Genomic DNA, 21,834 nt, shown 5'->3' on the forward strand with positions numbered 1-21,834 from the left:
AAATTAGAGCTGGAGAAGGCCAAATCTCACTGGAGATGCCTTCATTGATCCACAGTAGAAGACCTTATGTTAGCAACTGGTGGAAGGATTCTGTGACAGGCCCAGGTGAGAAAGGGTTCTTCTTCTGGGGGTATACAGCACTTCCCTCTTCTACCGGCAGCACAGGCTATACAAGCTACAGGAGCCCAGCTGGCCACGTGAAAGTACTAAAGCTTAGTGTGGAGCAGCTTGCAGAGAGTTGTGTCTACTACCATATTTCCTGAACATTCTCTGGTGATACCAGCCTAATCACAGTAGCTACAGGTCACCAAGACCTTAAACCTTGTACTCTACTAGTTATTTCACACACATTTTCTCATTTTTCATTTGTTCATTTAATCCTCCCAATAGTGTTCTAAGATGTAAATACAAAGTATCCAAGTCCACAAGGCCAGATACATTCAGAGTTTTTCTGATTTCAGAAAAGCCATAAAATATATAAACTATTATTTAGAAAAGCAATGCAAGGCATATACTTTCATTTCCTTCCATCCCCCGGTAGGGTCTGGAACAACCCCCTACCATCAAATTAGATCTCTGCTATAAAACTTAGGAAGAGTTACTTACATTAAGTAGGATAAATAAAGACTAAGAAGGGCCTCATGCGGGGTCTTGTCAGGTGTTGTTGCCAAATAAGTTATGACTTGGTTTTCTGAGCTTGGGTTGGATTTTGAAACTGGACTTGAGAGATCGTTGACCTATAATGATACTCCCTTTTCAATGAAGTAATATCAGAGTCCAAAAAGAGATGAAGTAACCTGCCTGAGATCACTCAGCCAGGAAGTGGCAAAGCCAGGTTCAAACCCAGGCTCATTTGTTTCCAAAGTCCTTATTCTTCCTCTACCTTTTCTCGTCCTCTGCTAAACCCGTGCCTCTGCCCTGCAGGTTGACAAAGTGTGTAGTAACAGCTCCCCTCTCCAACTGACAGTGACTGAGCTTCTCCCAGTCTCAGGCCTGACCCCTGCATTGCCTTGGGTCCTTCCTGCCCTCTGCTGTTTGGAACCACTATGGCTCTGAAGTCCTCTGCTCACTGTGGTCTGGGCGGATGAATTTGCTCTCAGAGGCCACGAGACAGTGCTGCCCTAGTGCCCCAGATTGGTTCCAGAACTTAGCTCCAGTGCTCCAAATTGCAGTAGGCAAAATTGGTGGTGCTGCCCAAAGATCTGAACAGAGGGCGGAGGGGAGGAGCATAGTCGGTGTCCGCTGTCTAGCCTGATGGCTCCCATCAGTTCTCTCTGAAGGTTCATTCCCCAGAAGAAAACACACTCCTTCACTCCAGAAATGGGCCCATTCCCTGAAATCTTTGGAAGAACTGGGTACTCGAACAAGGAATCAATTTCTTAATTTGAGGACAGCAGAAATAAGTGTCTATTCCATTAACCGAACATGTTTGGTAGAGTGAAGCCAAAGCCAACATTTCCTGGTGGTCACTGAGCACCGTGGCTGCTTCCTGCTGTTCTTTTGCTCAGTGTTGATCCTTCTGCCTTGGATCAGAAGTTCCCCTGTGTCTTGCTTCATCTGAACCCAGAAAATATGTTCATTTTTTAAAAAAAGATTTTTATATTTATTTATTTAGAGAGAGCACACAAGTGGGGAGAAGGAGAGAGAGAGAAGCTCAAGCTGACTCTACGCTGAGCACAGAGCCCAGCATGGGGCTTGATCTCACAACCCTGAGCTGAAATCAAGAGTCAGACCCTTAACCGACTGAGCCACCCAGGCACCCCAAATATGTTCATTTTTTTAAAAATGCATCCCATTTGAGAAGGAATGGTCAAGAAAAGGCTAGATTGAAGGTGGTGTTTGGCAAGGGGTGAATGTATGTGATGAAAGCAGGACTTTTCAAATTAACAGAATTCGAAGTTCTTTTGGACATTCTCCTCCAAGGTTTGAAAAGAACAGCTGCCATGGTTACACCTGTCAGCCTCGCCCCCGAGAAGACAGGGACTCCACTCCAGTCTATCTTCCATGCAAAGTCTAGGGGTATGGCTTTTGGGTAATGTAGAACTTTGGAAAAGGCACTGCATTTCCACCAGTTTAATTCCCATCTGTACGCAGGGTCTGCTGTCATTGCTCTTTGTGCTGGTCTTCTGATGTATCCAGAATGTCTGGGTTGTCTCCCAGTGGTGCTCTACCTTTTCTGGGGACACCACGTGGTGTCCTTGCTGCTTACCCTTGACTGCCATATGTGGCTACTCCAAGCTCTAAGTTAGGAGAGCGGCTTCCGAAAAATCAGACTCCAGCACTTAAAAAAAAAAGGATGTAATCTTGAGCTGACAAAGAGAAGATGAATCAAGGGACCTAATTCTTATAAGATCCCTGCTCTACCTCTGGGAAGAAATATGAGCTAATCAAAGCCAGGCGTGGGAGCAGGATGTCCCCTGTGACTGCTGGAATCCAGGCAGGATATGACTATGTCTCTTACTAGCCATAGTGACTTGCTGTTCCTTCTCCCCAGGAGATTGGCATTTCGGATCCATTTGATTTTTATGAATAAGCTACTCCTTAAGGGGTGGAGAAATAGGGGCAGTGGTGGGGAGTGTGCCAGACAAGCCATTCAAGCACCAAAGGATACTTACTGTATTTTATATAATGATGCTTTATTTCTCATGACTTTCAATGTAAACCTCAAAGGTTTCCCAAAACTTGTATGTATCTGACCTCACAGGTATTCCCAGTCTGTCTTTACTTCTCAGGTATAAATTCATACCTTCTATAAAAAAAAAAAAAAAGTCCAGAGAAATTAGGTGCCTCAATGTGACAGTCACTTCTCTGGGTTTCCATCTACACTGCAAATCCTGACTCCCCTGCTTGCTAACTGTGTGACTGAACTTATTTCACCTCTGCACACCCCAGTTTCCTTGCGAGTAAAATGGGGATAAGATAGTACCAACCTCATTAATAAGTTAGAACAGTGCCCAGTATGCACAAGGCTCCCCAGAAAGAATCACTGTTTCTTTGTTATTATAGTTACTGTTATGTTTTAAGAAAAGGCCTAGAAAACCTTACAGAATTACTCATGAGGTTGCTCTTCTACAGCTACCGTGACCCTGAAATAAATGCCAGAACATGCATTATAAAATCTCTTTCTGTACCTAGTTGGTGTGTTTTCATATTTACTGCATTAAAATTAAAGTCTCACTTAGAAAATCTGACTTGGGGAATTAGTTTCCAACAGTCAGCTGTGATTTCAAAAAACAAAGTGTATCAGGTGACAATGACATTGCAAGTCCATAAAAATGTTTCCTTTTTCCTTTCTGTTTGGTGGTGGTGGTGGGGGGGTGCATAATCGTTGCACAGTCTGACCCACCATGTTGGTGGAAATGCATTTAATGAAAAGATCTTGGTGGGGGAATCGCTACTTGCCATGATTTTCATTCTGTCTGTTTTAACTAAGTTTTTTTTTTTTTTGCTTGTTTTGGTCTTCAACTCTGCTTCCCCTAGAGAAGCAGAACTCTTTCCTTCTAGAGGTTTCACCTTCTAGTCCTGTTCATAGGGAATGATCCAGTATCATCCAACACCCTGACCTTTAAGGAATAATATTTGGAGATTTTTCAGACTTGTTTCGCCGATGGGGCTATTTCTCATGTCTGAGCCAGGCTGACGATCTGAAGATTCATGTCATTGCATTTTCCCACCCCTACAGCCTTCAGAAAAAGAGATGAAAGGACCAGGGACCAGCTCTTGGTGTGTGGGTCACAGCTGGAACCCCACAAGCACCTGTGCCCTAGATATGACAGGCAGGATAGTCTCTTTTACTTGGAGGAAATGAAGTTGAAAATACAAGTCTGAGCTCATTTCTTTCTGGGGACTTGTGAGTCATCCTAGATGTTTGCAATCATATCCCCATGCTGAGTGAAGAAAGGAGGTCATTGAAGGAGGCCTGGCCCAGGCATGGCATCTGGTGGGCGTCTTTGTTCGGTTCGGTTTGGTTTTTAAGTAAGAGTGGGTGATGGCTTTTTTTTTTCCTTTGGAGAAATGTAGAAACAAAGGATCTTTGATTTAAGAACTCAGACATCATATATTTGGAATATAATAATCCCCCGAATCAGAGTTTTTGGCCAAAATAATTTTCTAAACTTTTGAAATCCGTGTTCTTGGCCTATTAGAAGTTAGCCTTGTTCCTACAGAAGGAGGGTTTGGGCAGTCAGGGATGGTAACAGCTGTGTTCTGAGGACGTGCGGCCCTCGCTGGGTTCCTTATTCTTTTCTCTGCCACCCCCTCCCCTGGGCAGCATAGCCTGTCTTAGATGCCCGAGGGAAATCCTTCTTGCCTGGAAAATCCACAAGTGTACCCAAGGCATAGCTTTCTCTCTCTGGACCAGAAACTGATTTAACTATTTCATAATAGGAGTTCTTTATAATAATGGTTTCCTTATAATTCAAAAACAGGAAACACACATTCACATGTTCTAGTTTTCCACTCCTGATGGGAGGCGGATTTACTAATCTGGAGTGAGATGTAGCTGCCGCCTCTGCTCCTTAGTCCCCCTCGCAGACCTACAGATGGGAGCAGTGCTGACCAGAGGCCCCAGGGAGGTGTCAGCTCATCAGCAAGATGGAAGGGCTTGAGGATTGCCTCGTCCGCGAAGGTTAAAGTGTAGACAGCTTTATCTACTTTTCTTGGCGTGGTTAATCATATTTAACAGGATTTTTTTTCTGGTCGGTTTTATATTTTTTAATTAATTCATGCTTTTCATAGGAAGAAAAATGGGAAACAAAGAATAAAGATAAAACTCAAAGTGATTCATAATCCACACTGCGACCTGCCTACTACTCTCCGTGTGCGTAAGTCACATGGAGGATAATATTGGATTTATATTTGTCTTAATTTCCTATCACTGCTGTGACAAATCACCATGAGTGGAGGGGCTTTAAACAACACAAATTTATTATCTTACAGTTCTAGAGGTCAAAAGTTTGTAGTGTGTCAGGTATGGATTGAATGTGCCCCCCCTCCCGCCCCCAATTCATATGTTGAGCCCTAACCCCCAGTGGAGATGAGCACTTTGTAAGAGGTGATTGTGTTAGATGAGGTCATGAGGGTGGGACCCTTGTGATGAAATTAGTGCCTTTTTCAGAAAAGTGAGAGGCAGCCATGTGCAAAATACAAAGACAGTTCTTACCAGAACCCAACCCTACTGGCACCCTGATTTTAGACTTCCAGCCTCCAGAACTGTGAAAAAGTACACTTCTGTTGGGTTAGCCACCTGGGCCATGGTATTTTGTTATGGCTCCTCAAGCAGACTAAGATAGTGTCCGTCTGGGCTAAAATCAATGTGTTAATAGGGCTGTGTCCTTTTCAGGGACTCTTGGGCTCCTTCCTTTGTCCAATTCTAGAGGCTGCCTGCATTCCTTGGCTCATGGCCCTTCTACCATCTTCACAGCCACAGCGTAGTGCTTTCAAGTCTCTCTTTCTCTCTCTGACCCTCCTGCTTCCCTCTTTTAAGAACCCATGTGGTTACATCAAGCCCAACTGGACCATGGAAGATAGTTTTCCCTGCTCAGTCCCTAACTTCATCACATCTGCAAAGTCCTTTTGCCATGAGGGGAACATCTTCGTGGGTTTTAGAGATTAACATGTAGACATCCTTGTGGAGGCTGTTGCTCTGCCCACCATAGGACTGTTCATCTCATACGGGGTAAGGTTTTACCAGATGTCATGCATACTTTTTTGCTTTCTTTCACACAGCTAGTAAGTGGAAAACCAGGATTTGAACCCTGGCAGTCTGGATCCAAAGCCTGTACTCTTAAACCCCTGCAATATATCTGCTTTTTCTTTTTAAATCTTATTTATTTATTCATGAGACACACACACAGAGAGAGGGCATAGACATAGGCAGAGGGAGAAGCAGGCTCACTGTGGGGAGTCTGATGGGGGACTCGATCCCAGGACTCAGGGATCATGACCTGGGCCAAAAGCAGACGCTTCAGCCGCTGAACCACCCAGGGATCCCAATACATCTGCTTTTACAACCTATTTGTTTGTTTTTTCTTAAAGTATTTTTAGTATTTTCCCATGACCTTAACCATTCCTCCAAATTTGAAAGACTAGACATGATTTGTGATAACTAAATAATACCTCATTATCTGAATAATATCTAATAATATCTAATTTAACCATTCCCCAATGATCAAGTATCTTGGTTGTTTCTACATGTATAGTTATAAAAAAGTATGATGGTAAAAATCCTTGTATATAAGCTTTGTGCCTATACTTAATTATTAGTTGAACTTACAGGAGCTCATTAAGGTAACTAGTATGTGCTAGAGAACAATATTTCACAAACTGTTTTCCTTGAGATATTAATAGGAATTTTATGAAATGAGGTTCTCTGGTTAAATAAATTTGAGAAATATCACACCATCCTTGAATTAGTGATTCATGATCACAGTAGCGCTAAAACCTTGGAGAAGTCCTCTGGTAAAGAAATCCATCTCAGGTTATTTCTTTTCTTTTCTTTTTTTTTTTTTTAATTTTATTTATTTATTCACAAGAGACAGAGAGAGAGAGAGAGAGGCAGAGACACAGGCAGAGGGAGAAGCAGGCTCCATGCAGGGAGCCCGACGTGGGACTCGATCCCGGGTCTCCAGGATCACGCCCTGGGCTGCAGGTGGCGCTAAACCGCTGAGCCACCAGGGCTGCCCCATCTCAGGTTATTTCTAAAGTTTTCTTTAACCTAGTGTTTACTAATGACTGTTGGTTAGCAGCTAGATCTACCTTAGAAAGCTAAGCAAATAGGACACAATTTTAGAAAGGGCTCTGGAATCCTCCCACCCAAGTGAAGTTGTTCACCTTCAAACACGTTGAAGAGCGTATTAAGTCTAAAATTACCCTGGGTGGCGCAGCGGTTTGGCGCCTGCCTTTGGCCCAGAGCACGATCCTGGAGACCCGGGATCGAATCCCACATCAGGCTCCCCGGTGCATGGAGCCTGCTTCTCTCTCTGCCTCCCTCTCTCTCTCTCTCTGTAACTATCATAAATAAATAAAAATTTTAAAAAAATAAAATAAAATAAAATAAAATTACTCTCGATGAATATTTACCCAAAGAATAGGAACACTTATTCAAAAAGATACATGCACCCCTATGTTTATTGCAACATAATTTACAATCGTCAAACTGTGGAAGCAGCCCAAACGTCATTGATAGATGAATGAATAAAGAAGACATGGTATGTGTGTACGTGTGCGCGCGCACACACACACACGAATATTATTCAACCATCAAAAATGAAATCTTACCATTTGCAACAACACGGATGGATCTGGAGGGTTTAATCCTAAATGAAATAGGTCAGTCACAGGAAGACAAATTTAAGAAACTAAACAAACGAACAAAGAAAAAAAAGAAACCGAAAAACCAGACTCTGAACTGTAGACCATAAACTTCTGGTCACCAGAAGGAAGGCGGGTAGGAGGCTGGGTAAAATAGGTGATGGGGATTAAGAGCACACTTAACCATGATGAGCACTGAGTAACGTATAGAATTGTTGAATCACTGTATTGTACACCTGAAGTGAGTATCACACTGCGTGTTAACTATACTGGAATTTAGGGACGCCTGGGTGGCTCAGTGGTTGAGTGTCTGCCTCTGGCCCAAGGCGGGATCCTGGGATCCCGGGATCGAGGCCCACATCGGGTTCCCCACAGGGAGCCTGCTTCTCCTTCTGCCTGTGTCTCTGCTTCTCTCTGTGTCTCTCGTGAATAAATAAATAAAATCTTTTTTTTTTTTTTTTTTAAAAAGCTGTACTGGAATTTAAGACAAATTTTAAAAAACAGTAACAAATAAACAATGTTACTCTAGATGGAATAGTTTGAACAAAATCACGTTTATGAAGGAAACTTGAAAATGTTTCCTACCCTCCACTGAGCATTTCCACCTAGTTTTATTATTCTGATGGTTCCTTACGTCAAATGTCATAGAACTCACAGTGCACCTGCTCTCTGCTCTGTAAATGTCAGGTGCCACCCTTTGGCCAAGACCAACACAGGTGTACCCCGAGGTCTGCGTGACACTTTCTGTTCATGTAGTTTCACAGGGACAGTGGCGGGCGTCCGTCAAGAGAGCTAGTTTGTAGAGTATGCAGTCCCCACCAGCGAGTGAGACAGCAGGATATTTGTCATTGAAAACCGAGGCCCCTTTCAGCTACCATCAGCTATTCAGCCATTCACTAAGTGAATAAACATGTGAGAGCAAGTTTTGATGGAGCAAGTGGGGATGGAAACTGGACGTGCTGGGAAGTGCTGTGTGAGCACCAAAAATAACTATCACTGTTCTGGAATCATAATGGTGTGTGTCCTCTGGGCCAAGGAGTTTCAAGGGGCCTTACAGGGCCATGGACAAGGTGAGACAGACTTCACAGGCCTGTGGCACAGACCATCTCGCATCACATTCATGTAATGATCCCCGAGACCAAACGTGGTGGTGTGTGCAGTGTCCACTGCTGCGGAAAGAACATTAGAAGTTTCTTCTCCGTTCTCATCGAGAGGACTGTTGGCTGCAATCTTGGGCCTTCAGAGGAAGACGTTGGGTATGGAGCAGATGCCCCTCCCGCTGTTTGGCAACCTGTGTCAGTCCTGAGATGGCACACGGAATTCCAGTGCAGAGTTGGAACCGTCCTGAGGGCAGGATGGTTGGAGATCTCAGGGCCCAGCAGAGAAGCCCAGCCAAGCGACCAGCGACCTCCTCTCATACCAACCACACTGATGGCCAGGAGTCCAGGGATGGGTCCCAGCGCCTCCTTTCCCAGGGGACCTGTGGCAGCTTCCCTTGAAGCTGTGACGTGGGGTTGGTCAATGTGACACCTGTTCTCTCTGACTTCTCAGCCTCTTTGGAGGTGGCAGTTCCAGAGCCACTGAGCCGGGTCTTCTTACCTGTTACTCATGTGACCTCTAGTGGCTGTAGCTGGTAAAACTTGCTCCGGGGATGGGTGGTTTTGCTGGAATATTAATAAGCTGGGAAATGTATTTTAATGTTCAATATTTGACTACTTCTCTATATTAACCCTTCACTCTCTTTATGATTCTCTTTCAGCCTACATCCCATCATCTAATTTAGCCATAATCAACACAATTTGGGTTCCAGACCAGACCCAACTCTGAATGTTAACTCTAGCTAACGTAACTTAGGCTGGCTTTAGCCGCGGAGTCTCTGTGCTCTAAACCATTCTCCGATGTCATGTCATTGACCCCGTCTACATCCCAGGGTTGTTGTAAGGATCACATGACATGAAGCCTACAACTAAAATGCCACATAAGTGTACTTGTTATTACTACAAAGCTGTTGAGTTTGTGATTCTGTAGACCAAGATTGCTTTATTTCATGGCTTTGGTGAAAACATTTAAACTCTTTCCTCAGATTTTTTTACTGGGAATTTTGTCCCAATCCACAAGTATCTAATAAGTGGCTGCTAGTGTATGTCACAATGTACTCACTGGTTTATTCAACAAACAGGAGCTCCTACCTTGTGCCAAATACCCCACTGGGATCCAGCAATGACCAGGACAGACAAGGACCTACTCTAATGGAGTTTACATTCAGATGAGTTAAGGAGTTCATAATGCTTGAAATCATCCCTATCCTGGGTTGACATGATAGCTTAACTGAGAAGAGAAGCTCAAACAAGCAGGTATGATACAAGCCAATATGTGAAAAGGCTTTCACAGAAGTATAAACAAAGTGCCATGAGCCAGGGGTCCTGCTATGGTATGTGTGAAAGGAAGAAGTTGGAGCATGGGCTCTGCTTTCTAGAAGGTTAATATGACTGCAGGGAAATTATTTGGATACCCATGAAGTCGGTTGGAAAATGCGGAACCTGGCAATGTGGTGTCTATTTCTAGTTCTGGAAGAGTTGTAAAAATCTTATGCAGAGTACGTCCTTGAAATTGCCCATTCTCCCTCAGTAGACATACTGTTCTTTGAGATTGGAAATCAGTAGTAGCGCTTCTTGGCCTTTTGGCTAAGATCAAGTGTGAAAATCAATAGTAACTAGATTCCTTGGATGCTCACTCTTAAATATTAACTTTATAAATATCAACTTAGTCCTTATACCAACTGTGTGAGGAAGGGACCTCTAGCATCATTCCCATTTTACAGATGGGGACACTGAGATGAGAGACACAGTAAGTAACTTGCCCAAGGTTCTGTGGCTGCTAAGTAGCAGATTCAAACCCAAGCGGCTCACCCCACAGCTGCGTGCTGACCACTCTGCCGTGTACTTTTTCAAGGTTTCATTTTAAAAGACAATGTGAATTTTTAGAGATACATCCTTAAGCGCTCAGGGGTGATAACTACCTAAGGTCTAGGACTGTTTTAAAATACTTCAGTATGAAAAGAAGAAGGAAGGAAGGGTAGATTGAGAAGGCAGGGTAAAATCCTGCTAACTATGTAATATAGTGGATGGGTCTATAAATCATTATAGCATTCCCTGTTTCCATAATAAAAAATAGAATCCATTGCTAGTGAATTTGAGGACTTGGAAATATTAATTGCCTTGCTGTCCTATCAAAAGATTTTTTATTAGTGATCTGTGTAATTTAAGTCAAGGCCATGTATTTCACTGAGTAATGATACAATCGTGGCTCTGCAGATAGAGTGCCCTGTGTATTAAAAACCACTTCATGTCTAATATGCCAAATATGATGGCCCCGTGCCTTTTTTTTTTTAACCAATAAGGATTGATCTTCTTGCCAAAAATATTTGTCTGAATAGCAAAATAGTTGAGTTAGAAGGGACTTCAAAGACAACTTCTTCCCAACCTCTCTTTTTATAGCTGGGAGAGTTGAGACTTGGAACTCTTAAGTGATCAGCCCAAAATAAAAGTGGGAACAATTACGTGGTTGTCTACAATCAACACGGAGCTAGTTAATGGAAGTGCAAGGATTGAAGCCTGGGTTTCCTGAACTCTAGGGGGTCGGGAGGGTGTCCAACTCCCATCAAAAGGAGCTGTGCAAAGGACTGTAGCTGCCCACCCAGAGATACGTCCCTGGGCTTCATTCGTGACTGTGGCTACAGCAGGCTGTTGCCAAGTTAGAAGTCTAGGGAGTCAGAGGAAGAAACATGAGCCACCTCCACTGGAGAATGAAAGGGGTCAAATGGGTCTGTCTCCTCCACTGGTGCTTTCCAAACTTTTCGACTCAAATGGCCCTCTTTATTTTGTGTATCTCCTCTACATACCTTGTCCATCACCCTCGCCATGCCTCCCACGAGGGGCATAGTTGGAAAAATCATGGCTGTTGCACCTGAAGGTACTTCTTAGAAGTGCACCTGGGGCTCTGTGGCAATGAGACCAACCCCGTGATGGGCCAGAAATCAGGGCCAGGCATTTCCCAAGAGGGAAGGATGCAGACCGTCTTAACGAAAGTGTCTGGAGTCACCGTAGCATCACAGTTGACCCAATCCCCTTATCCTGAGAATTCTTGTAGGGCACTTCGGAAGCTAAAGTCACCCCTTCCCAAAGTCTGGCACACACCTTTCTACAACACGGACCTTGCCTTTGTCGGTATTCCTACCTTATGGTCTGAGGGTCTCAAACCATATGCTCTCAGGACCCCGGCAGGTAAGGTCAAGAAGGAAGCTGGCCAATGGAAGACTGGGGTGACCTGGGAAGAACAAGCCTGGTTCTCATTCAAATGTTTTATAGTCCTGGGCTATCCATGCAGAAAGGCTGGGCAGGTCGGCTGCCCGTGGGTGGCTTCTCATGTAAGAAAAGAACCTGGTAAGGAAAGCAGGGGACCTGGTACCATCACCAGCACCCTGGGGCCTCCACATGGCAGTCCCCTTGCAGGGCCTGTTTTCCTCAGCTGTAAAAAGTGGGTTTCGAAAGGCTCGATGGCACCGCCACCTCTGACAGTCAAATCCTCCAATCCGTGATAGAGGACATGTCCCCAGAACACCCGGAGCCAGTGTCTTTCTGACATATGTTTCCAAAGTGCCTGCGGGCCTCCTTGGTCCTACTGACCCTGTAGCACTGGTGTCCTTGAGGTCTTTGTCAGACGGCTTTGTGACTTCAGCTTCAACCTTTAGTCTCTGCCGTGAGGGGACCTGCACTTAACTACTGCTCTCTGTCAGAGGTTGCTTTTTGCCCGTGTTCTTTCTAGAAGCGGTCATGAGCAGACAAGCTTAGAAAGGGTGTTCTCTTCGTATTGTTTCAGGGACAATAGAGAAAGTCAAACCTCCTCCATCCCCCTCAGCTGAAGGCCCCAGCTCGCAGCCTGACTTAGCCCCCGAAGAGGCTGCCGGATTCCAGCGGCCCAAGAATCTGATGCAGACCCTCATGGAAGACTATGAGACACACAAATCTAAAAGGCGTGAGAGGATGGATGATAGTAGTGTAAGTTTTTCCTCCTTTCCTCCTCCCCTCCTCCGAGCGCGAACATCCGCCTGGTGCACGGTTATTCCAGTTCAGGCTTGGGTGTCTGTGTGTGTGTGTGTGTGTGTGTGCAGTCGTCTGGCCAGCATCCTGGTTCCAAAACCAATTCTCGCATGTATCGTTTAACATGCCTGGAGTGGGGTTTGGGTGCTTTGGCCCTGTTTCTCAAAAAATGTTGTGCGAAGAGTGGGTCCTTCTGCTGCCGAGTGTGGCTGGAGCCACTGGCAAGGCTGGTGCTGGGGATGTCGGGTGTGTAGAAAAAAACAAACGAAACATGTTAGGGCAACACAAGAGGAAGGACACAAGCACCCTGAAATCGTCCCCGGGCACCAGGGGGCCAACTGCTACCATCGCTGGCCTGCCCCGTCGAGGTTTTATTTCTCTAGAGAGCTCTGATGATGCCATCCCCCTCATGTCCACCCTGAGCAGTCCCCATAAAGGTTACACAGTGTGCACAAAGCTGAGTGTGTTTTGGACTCTTACCAAGTGTGTGTGTACAGCTTGGCAGGAAAGAGCCATTTAAAATGACAGTTGGAAACCACAGGGCTGCCCTGATGCCCTCAGTTGTCAAGACTTTTGCACATGACACTCACATGAGCCATGAAGGAAGTCATCTGCTCTGTGGTTTCTTTCTCCAGTAAGAGACACAAGGGCCATTGTTTCGCACAATCTCCACAGCCAGGAGCCTGGGGACCAGCCTCGGGCCTGTGCCAACCTCCTGGGAGTCTGGTCGCTTCAGTCTCGTACCATTTATTGAAGTGATCATCCCCCATCCCCACACAGTTTTCCTTGAGTCAATTGAAGACACTGCCCAGTTTACCCAGACCGTGCTGGTTTATGCCTGTGGTTCTGGTGTGATTTCCAATAGCCTCCTCTTTCACCTCTGAAAGTGCCCCAGTTTGGATGATAAATTATTGGGTCACTTTAAACTTGAATGCTACGGGCTCGCAGTAGGACTCCCATGCCTACTTGCTGCCTTGCATATCCTAGTGGGCAAAGTCCGAGGGTTTCTGGACGTAAATCCAGATACCGAACGATGCTTTTAAAATACTTAATGATACAGAAAGCAGACATATCTGTAGCAGCCTGATGACTTGCTTGTGTCCCTCTCCCTTGGGGTTACACCTAAGCTGTCTGGAACACTGACTCGGCTATTCTGTTAGGCTGGAGCATTTGGGGGCCATTCCTTGTACTGCATAGTAGATGGGGCCTGGCCCTTGGCAGCTGGCGCAGACCCTTCTGCTGTTGGGGCTCCTTCCCCAAGCCCATAGGACTTCTGCCCACGAAGTCACCTGAGCCAGCCCTTCTTTGCAGCCCCACTTAAAATATGGAGTTTTACCTTTAGGTATTCTCTGGAGCCTGTGCTTTTGAAACCTAGTGCTGTAAGTGGCTTGTTTTCTCCCGGTGAGTCTGCAGCGTCTGTCAGCAGCTGTGGTGAAAGTTAACGGAGCAGACCCCTTGCATCCAGCATGGAAGGGGAGGAGTGAATGGAACCACTCTGCATGTGACCCATGCAAGCGTTTCCTAAGCACGTGCCGCGTATCTCTTGTGTGAGCCTTTTGTGTTGAGGTGCAGATACTAGAAGGAAATACTACCCACCCAAACGAAGAGCCCACTGCTACTCATTCCACCCACAGGGGCTGGAAGCCACCTTCCTGCAAACTCAGGATGCAACCAGATTGGGTTTCCCCTCTGCATTAAGGAAGCTTCTTGGAACCAACATTTCAATATACGATGACCCCTCACTCAGTGAGAGGCAGCTTCCTGTCTCTATTTTTCTCAAGTAAATAAACATGTCAAATAAGGAAGAAACCTATTAACTAACCGGGCTGTTAATATCGAAAGCCAGGTGTTTTGCATCATCCTTGGTACTACAAGAGAACCACGTTTATTGTTGGAGGAAGTCCTTAGGAACAGAACAAAATCTGTCCAATCCACTATATCCTCTTTTAAGAGACCCAGAACTTCCAACACCTACTCAGATTGCTTCTAAAGCAAATATGTGACCATCCGCCAAACCTGATTTTTGAGGCACCTGTGACTTCACCTCTCAGACCTTCTAATTCAGGGGATCCTTTCTATCGTATCTACATCAGTCACTGGGGAGCGTGTTGACGTTTACCCATAGGAACGAACAAACCTTCATTTGTTTCCCTTGCTGATCCCTGGCCCCCTCTTTCCTTGTCTCTTCTACCAGAAGGATCATCATAGGGAACAAATGGATTGCTTGATGTTTGACTGTGTACCTGGATTCCCTGTCCCAGAAGCTGGTAGTTCAGCTTTCCTGGTTCAGTCCATACACACTGTTCTGTGGGCGAGATGTGGCTTCTTAGACTCTGCACCCTCCAGGAGCCTCACATGGATCACCTGAGTCCAGTGTCACATTACACACCCACCTGCCAGTATTCCTTCCAGTAAGTCACCTGGCAGCAGCAGGTCCCGCACAGGATCCAGACCCAACCTTGTGTTTAATCTTAGGAAGCAGCAAGCTCTTTCTAACTGGAACGAAAAGAATCCTAACTTGCTGGCCAAGGAGAAGGAAAATCTAGAAACAGAATGGGGCCTCTGGGCTGCATGTGTAGTGGTATGTTAGACGCACGGTCTTACTGAGCAGGAAGGACTTACTGAGCAGGAAGGACGGAGAAAGGGAAGACAGAGGAGCCAAGAGAAGCTGTGCGCATAGTTTCCATGAGTTTTTGCCAACCCCGAGAAAAATGTCCTTGCCATCCAGGCAGATTCAATAGCCCCACCCTGGAGCAGCAGTGGTATCCGGAATCCCATCCCCAACTCGTTTGCAGCTTATACTTTCCCACTTTATATATATAAAAAAATCATATGCAAGACTGGAAGGAGGCCTCTGGCTCAAGGAACCCCTGCTAGGCGATGGTGTGGGAGAAGCCGCAGTATTCGGTGGCCTCTTTCAGGGCTCTTAGCTGTCCCTTCTTCTGCTGGAAATAAGGTGACAGCTCAGAGAATGACAGAAGATGGGAAATTAAATCATGACTCTCTCTTTTGGGGTATCTCCCCACAAGTCACGGCATCAGGGACCTTAAGTCATCTGTGATTGTTCCGCTCCTTTCAAAGTTGGTGGAAAAGTTAGTAACAAGGACCTGGAAACGCCCCCCCCCACCCCACCCCCCCGTGGCCATCCTTGTTACCAGCTCAGACCTTGAGCAGGTGCCCGCCCACTGGTTTCCCTGTTCCGTGTGATGTGATCACCAAGGAGAATCTCGGTGCTCAAGGTTTTAGCCAGACCCCACTGACTAATGGACCCCTCAGCAAATTTGAGGGCAGGGAGGCCGCTGTCCCCACCCTTAGCCTCTTCCCTGGCTGCTTACCAGCCTTCACGGGGACCTTTTAAAAATTAGAAAAAGGCACCTGCCAGGATGCACCCCTGTCCCTGCCACACTGTGATAGAATTGAGGGCACCGAGCTCCAGCCCCAACAACCCCCCTCAGCCTGGTGCTTCCGTGCGTGCATCGCACAGCCAGATGCGACAGTCCTGTCCTTATTGTGGGTTTCTCTTTTCTGGAAATGGTTTTCTTATGTGGAAACGTCCCCTTATCTAGCCCTGATACCATCTCTGGTTAGTCATGGAACACACGATGGGCTGATGAATCATAGTTTCCTAAAAGGCTCCTTGATGCCTTGCAAAGGAAGGATATTTAGGCCAAAGTGGTTTTCTGGCCAGCTGTTCCCTGAGCCTCAGAGGAGGAAGGTAGGTTCTTGAGTCAGTGATGCTCCTGAGCAGGTTGGTGGATTGCTTTTTCTTTCTCAATTGAAGAGCTGCTGACCTGCGTCCAAATTACGGCCTCCCATAGGCATTCAGCCCCAACCCCGCCTGTGGCATAGGATCTACTCGTGGTGGATTTTCTACTCTCTATCTCACCCCAAAAACAGTTACTGAGAAGTCTTTCGGTCACCCCTGCCGGTCTTGGAATGAGAGAAGGCCTCCCCTGTTCTCAGGCAAAGCTGGGGACTAGCAGTTCGTTGCTTTTCTAAGAATTCCTCGCACATCTTTCCCCTCAAACCAAGACACCGACCCACTTATTCTCAGTGAGCGGATGAGCCCATCCAGAGCCCCACACCCCCGGCTCCATGGGAAGCTGAGCCACAATCAAGGATTCTTCGTGCTGCCCAGATTTCTCCTAGCTGCTCCCACCCTGTGGGGGGACACAGAGGATTCATCGGAGCCCCGTCCTCAGCCTGGTCATTACAGAACTCTAATTTGTAGCACTACACATTAGAAGCCATTAATGACCCCAGACATAGGACCCCATGTAACCAGTCCGTGATGCCAATGGCAGAGACCAAGAAATGCCTCCAGTGTCCTAAGCTGTGTAAATGAGGTCAATACCATAATCCCACAGGGGGGCATTCTTCTATGTCATTTCCCATAGTGGGTCCATTTTGTTCTGGGCTTGACTTGCAGGGACTTACAGTTTCCTACAGGAACCAAAGAGTCCCTCTAGTTCCTGCATGATCACTCCCCTGCCAGGAACCTAGCCAGGCCCCCCAAATAGTGATGAGGACCACCGGGGCTCAGCTTCATGGAATCCACCCACCCACCCCCAACCTGGGCTCCAAATCACGCCCTGCCTGTGCTCAGGGTCCTCCTCCTGTGGGACAGTGGGCCACAAGGCAGCTGTGGGGCTCAGAGGAGCTACGGGCAGAGAAGAGGCAGGTGGGCTGCAGACTCCAGCGCGTCCGAAGTGGCCGTCCCGGACCTCGCTGGTGGGCAGCCGGTGGCAGTGGGGGGGACGGAGGAGAATCTTGTTAATTCAAGGCACAGGAAACGAAAGCGACGACTCTTGGATTAACAACGTGTGGCTTCTCTGATATTTTTATCAGTGGGTGCCAGGGTATCTCCTTGCTCCGATGGGTGGAGATCTCTGGATAAACTCCTATCAGATGAAGCGAGTCCTCCCCTCCCGTCTGCCCCCAGCGGGGGGACTGGTGTCCAGCTGGGGTGTTGGGGGGTGTCGTGCGAGTGTGTCTCTGCCGTGTACTAACCCTGCTCTTTTCCCTCTCCGCCAGTACACCTCTAAGTTACTGTCTTGCAAGGTGACTTCCGAGGTACTCTTCCACTTGTTTGTCTTGGTGTCCCTGCATGCGTGACCCAGGTGCATGCCCCTGTGGTTTGCCGTGTGCAGATGTGTTCCAGGAGGCGGGCAAGAAGGCAGCTGGTCTCCTGTTTGTTTCTTCCAGCCTTTTCGGAACTGGGGACTGCCTGGAAATGTTGGGGTACATGCAACGGTGCTCCCCGCTGCTGTGCTTTGCTGTGCTGTGTGGTGGGGGCTGGAGAAGACCTTGCCCTGCCCGTGGATCTGGAAGGTGTTTGCACCCAAGGGCACGGACGTTAGTTTCTGCAGGCGCTGCTAGCCGGTGTAGTCTGGTCTGCTCAGGAAAGTGCAGCTCAGCAGGACCGAGCTGCCGGGTCTGACCAGCCCTTTGTTGTCCGTAACACCAATCCAGAGAGTTCCACTGCGTAGACTCATGATCAGTTGTTCCCAAAGTAAACCATCCCACTGCCCACTCCCCTTCCCGCTCCCATCTTTAAGCCTGGTGGTTTGGGTTGGGTTTTTTTTTTTCTTTTTTCTTTTGGAAGCTCCTAATTTATGCATTGAATTTCCAAAAAGTCTCCTCCTTTCTTCTACAATTTCCTTTTACACATATTTTGCAATTACTTGTGCTACGAAAAATCAGAGTATTTTTCATTCTCCCCTAATTTTTACATTCTTCTTCCCCTCCTCCTTCTCTCTCTCTCTCTTTCTTTCTTTCTTTCTTTCTTTCTTTCTTTCTTTCTTTCTTTCTTTCTTTCTTTCTTTCTTTTTCTCTTTCTTTCTTTCTTTTTCTTTTTTTGCTGTGGGAAAACACAATGTTTTTATTTTTTTTTCTTTAGCTTTTTACTATTTTTTAAAAGAATTATTTCAAATATACAGAACTCTAGGGAGACTCATTCGTCCATTCGCTCAGTTAGCAATTTATTGAGGACCGAGTGCACACTGGGCACTCTTCTAGTTTCCAAAATAGATCAGTCAACCAAGCAAAGACCCTGATGCCGTGGAGTTGGCATTCAAATGTTCCAATAATATGAGATAAAATAAAACAATAAAGCCCACCTACCCAGCTTTGACCACTCTTATCATTTCACAATATCTGCTTAATATTTTAAAAATTATTAATATTACTAATGGATATTAATAATGAATATTAATGATATTACTTTTGCAAATACCATTCAAGCCCTCTTGTTGCTTCTCCCCAGCCCCCATTTCTCTCTCTCCTGAGAGGTAACTTTTCTTGAGTTCAATGTTGATCATCTCTATGCATGTTTTTATATTTATATTTCATATGTTCATGTACACGGATAACATGTTGGTTTTGCATGCTTTATGTCTTTCTAGAAATGATATCATATTGCAACATCCTCTGCTCCTTACTTTATTCTGTCCACATTGTTTTTAGATATGTCCACATCATTACCGAGGGCTCCAGTCTATTCATTATAGCTTCTGTGGAGTATCCCACTGAATTAATGTATCACTGTTTGCTCAACCTCCTATTGATGGAAATGTTGGTTGTTTCTCTCTCTCTCTCTCTCTCCTTGTTTTTTGCAGTTACAAACAACATTTCAGTGAATGTTGTTATACGTATCCCCTTGCGTAACCTATGGAAGAATGTCTCTCTATCGAGGAGTGGAAGTACTGGTTCCAGGGCTTTTACATCCTCACATTCATTACATTTTGCAAAATGTTCTTCAAGATGGTTGTGCTAATTTATAGCACAATATATTTTTTAAATCTCCCAATTTTGCAAAATAATGAGTACCAGGGATGGGAGCTGATGATTATCAGTAATTTTCTTTCGTAAGATATAAAATGAGCAATGAAATATAAAAGTTATCGTTCAATGTACCCTCCTCAGTGACTGACTGTGGGTCTCATCTAAGCAATGGCAGTGGAAGAATTAGGCCCTCAGCTCCATCCCCTTTGAGTTAATTAAGAACAATGAAAATCTGGCCAAATATGTCCAAGGAAAATAAAACTGGGCCCAATCTATCTCCAATTGAAGAGGACTTAGGAAGAACAAAATATTAATGTAAATGGAGTGACTGACATGACTTAACCAACCTCTGCCTTTTGTTGCCCATCCCCCAAATACAACTGTCTGTTGGGTTTCTATGCAAGATTAGTGATTTCCTTGAATTCCCCCAAGCACTAGATAGAGAAAATTAATATTAAGAGGGTTGTTCAAAGAGGATTGATTTTTTTTTTCTCCCTCCCAGCAGACCTAAATCTGAATTTGTGAAAGTGATAAAACCTTAAATCAAATTTTTCTATTAGTTTTAAGTTTTTTGTAGGTTTTCCCGTCTCCATTCCTTTAGAGAGTATTCTTGCTCTTTCTGTTGCTTCTTCCAACAGACTCCTTATGGGCTCTAGCTGCAGTGTACCATGGTGGCCTAGGGCAGCAGCTCCACACCCAGAATTCTGGATGCCAACCTCAGCTCTTCCTCCAGCTGAGTAACACTGGTCCACTTAACCTCCCCATGCTTCAGTTTGTTCCTATGGGAAATGCGAGTAATAATAGAACTTATCCCGTAGACCAGTCATGAGGATCAAATCAGTAAGTCGTTCAACAGAATGTGTGATGTGTTTGCTGTTACTAGAGCCCCAGAGGCAAGTCCTTTTTGTGCCCAGAAAAGAAAGGAATGGACTTTAAGAAGTAAAGTTAATACGCAGGAACTAAAGTGTCAGAGCTCTAGATTTGCTCGAGATTTAGAAACACACACACACACACACACACACACACACACACACACTCTCTCTCTCTCTCTCTCTCTTTGCAGTTGCTTATTTAGAAACCTTCTCCAAGAGCTTGGCCTCTGAATCTTCAAAAAGCCATTAGGTGGAATGACTTCACCCTGAGCCAATCCATGACCAGAAGCCTTGTATACTTGGAGACAACAGTGTAGATAGAGCTCCTTATAAAAGTGCCTTATGTCTGAATACCACTTCATAGTTTACAAAGCACCCTCCAATAATGATGGCAAAAATTATTTGAAAACTTGCAGAGCATTGAGAGCTCTGCCATACATACATTGCCTCATTTGTTCCTCGGGCCAGCTCTGTCCTGTAGCTTTTATTACTCCCATTTCACATAGAAGAGAACTGAGGCCCAGGGTAAGTGACTTTTCTAAGGTCACACAGTCACTAAGATGATTTACATCTAGACTTACCTGGACTTCAGACGAGTCAGCACTGTCTCCAGAGAAAGCCTGCGTCCCAGGGCAGGTGCTGTCTCCATCTTACAGATAAAGAAAGTTGCAAGATGTCATGAACAACGTGTTCCAGATGGAATGGAAAAGAAAGTCAGGGCTTCCGGTTCCAGTCCTGTACCGTTTCTCAGTAACGTGTTACCATGCACTGACCTTCTAGATGGATCCTCTACTTAATTATACCAGACTTGGAAGCATTTTTTTGCTCCTACTGGTTTCTTATTCTTAGATATTGAATAAGTGACCATGGTATGCTTACATGCAAGATGCTTTATGACATGGCTTGTGTGCTTAACGATGAACATTCATTTAGGAGACGTGGTTGAGTGCATCCTACCTGTTAGGTCTGGCTGTCCCTGCTGGGGGCACTGGGGAAAGCACACTGGAAGTCTGGGAAGTCCATCCACATTTGTCAGAGGTCCAAAGAGGCAGGTTGAGATGGACCCCTAGACCATGAATCTACCCGGAACTTGCTTGTGCCTTGGCCCCAGCACTGCCTGCAACCTGCATCTCCTTGCTTCTCTAGAGTTGCCTGCATCTCTGCTCCATGCCAAAATGATTGTTCTTAGAATAAGCAAAGCCTTCATTGTAGTTTGGATGTCAATCTGTGTCGACTCTGCTAGATTTTTCTTTAAAATCAGCAACTGCGCTTCTTAAGCTAATGCCACCATAATTTAATTGGTTGGCATGCATGGGCTTGCTTGTGATGCAGTGTCATGAAATCGAGCCATTTCTCATATGTTGGCAACCTGAATGCCATCCATCTGGATCTCATCTCGATCGAACCAAAGCGGGAACAGACTGGCTAAAGTTTCCCCCCTGGCGTCTACAGACTATTCTAGTGAACTGGAGGGAGGGAGGCCTTACCCCAATGGTGGTGAGCCTACCTGTCCTTGATATTGTTACCTTGCATTTCATTTGTTAGGCAACCTGGGCCCTGATGTTGCATCATTATGCTCAGATTGCTTTTTATTGGCCTGGGAAGCTATTTTTCTTTCCACTTAGTTTCTCTTGGAAGTTTAGTTCTACCAAAGTAGACTTTTATGATAAATATGATCATAGCTTGTGTAAGTCCACAAAGCTTGATGGATAGAATCTACACTGGTCCAGTTGTTTGGGATTATTTTCTGGTTTGCTAGTTTACAAAGA

At 45.5% G+C, this 21,834-nt stretch overlaps 1 protein-coding gene across 11 annotated transcripts in view; it reads left to right on the top strand.

Annotated features, from left to right (window-relative positions):
• Positions 1 to 21,834, top strand: part of PALM2AKAP2 (PALM2 and AKAP2 fusion) — a 469,130-nt gene that overhangs the window by 442,555 nt on the left and 4,741 nt on the right. For 8 of the 11 annotated variants that reach the window (XM_072842284.1, XM_072842285.1, XM_072842289.1 and 5 more), the window contains 2 exons: positions 12,190 to 12,368; positions 17,445 to 17,483. The exons of 1 other annotated variant lie outside the window; for it this stretch is intronic. In XM_072842284.1, the coding sequence (XP_072698385.1) occupies positions 12,190 to 12,368; positions 17,445 to 17,483 (218 nt within the window). The remainder of the gene's footprint in view (positions 1 to 12,189; positions 12,369 to 17,444; positions 17,484 to 21,834) is intronic. 2 more of the 11 variants (XM_072842286.1, XM_072842291.1) reach the window with 1 other exon arrangement.

This window comes from Canis lupus, chromosome 10 (assembly GCF_048164855.1).
Source record: "Canis lupus baileyi chromosome 10, mCanLup2.hap1, whole genome shotgun sequence".
NCBI classification, from domain to species: Eukaryota; Metazoa; Chordata; class Mammalia; order Carnivora; family Canidae; genus Canis; species Canis lupus.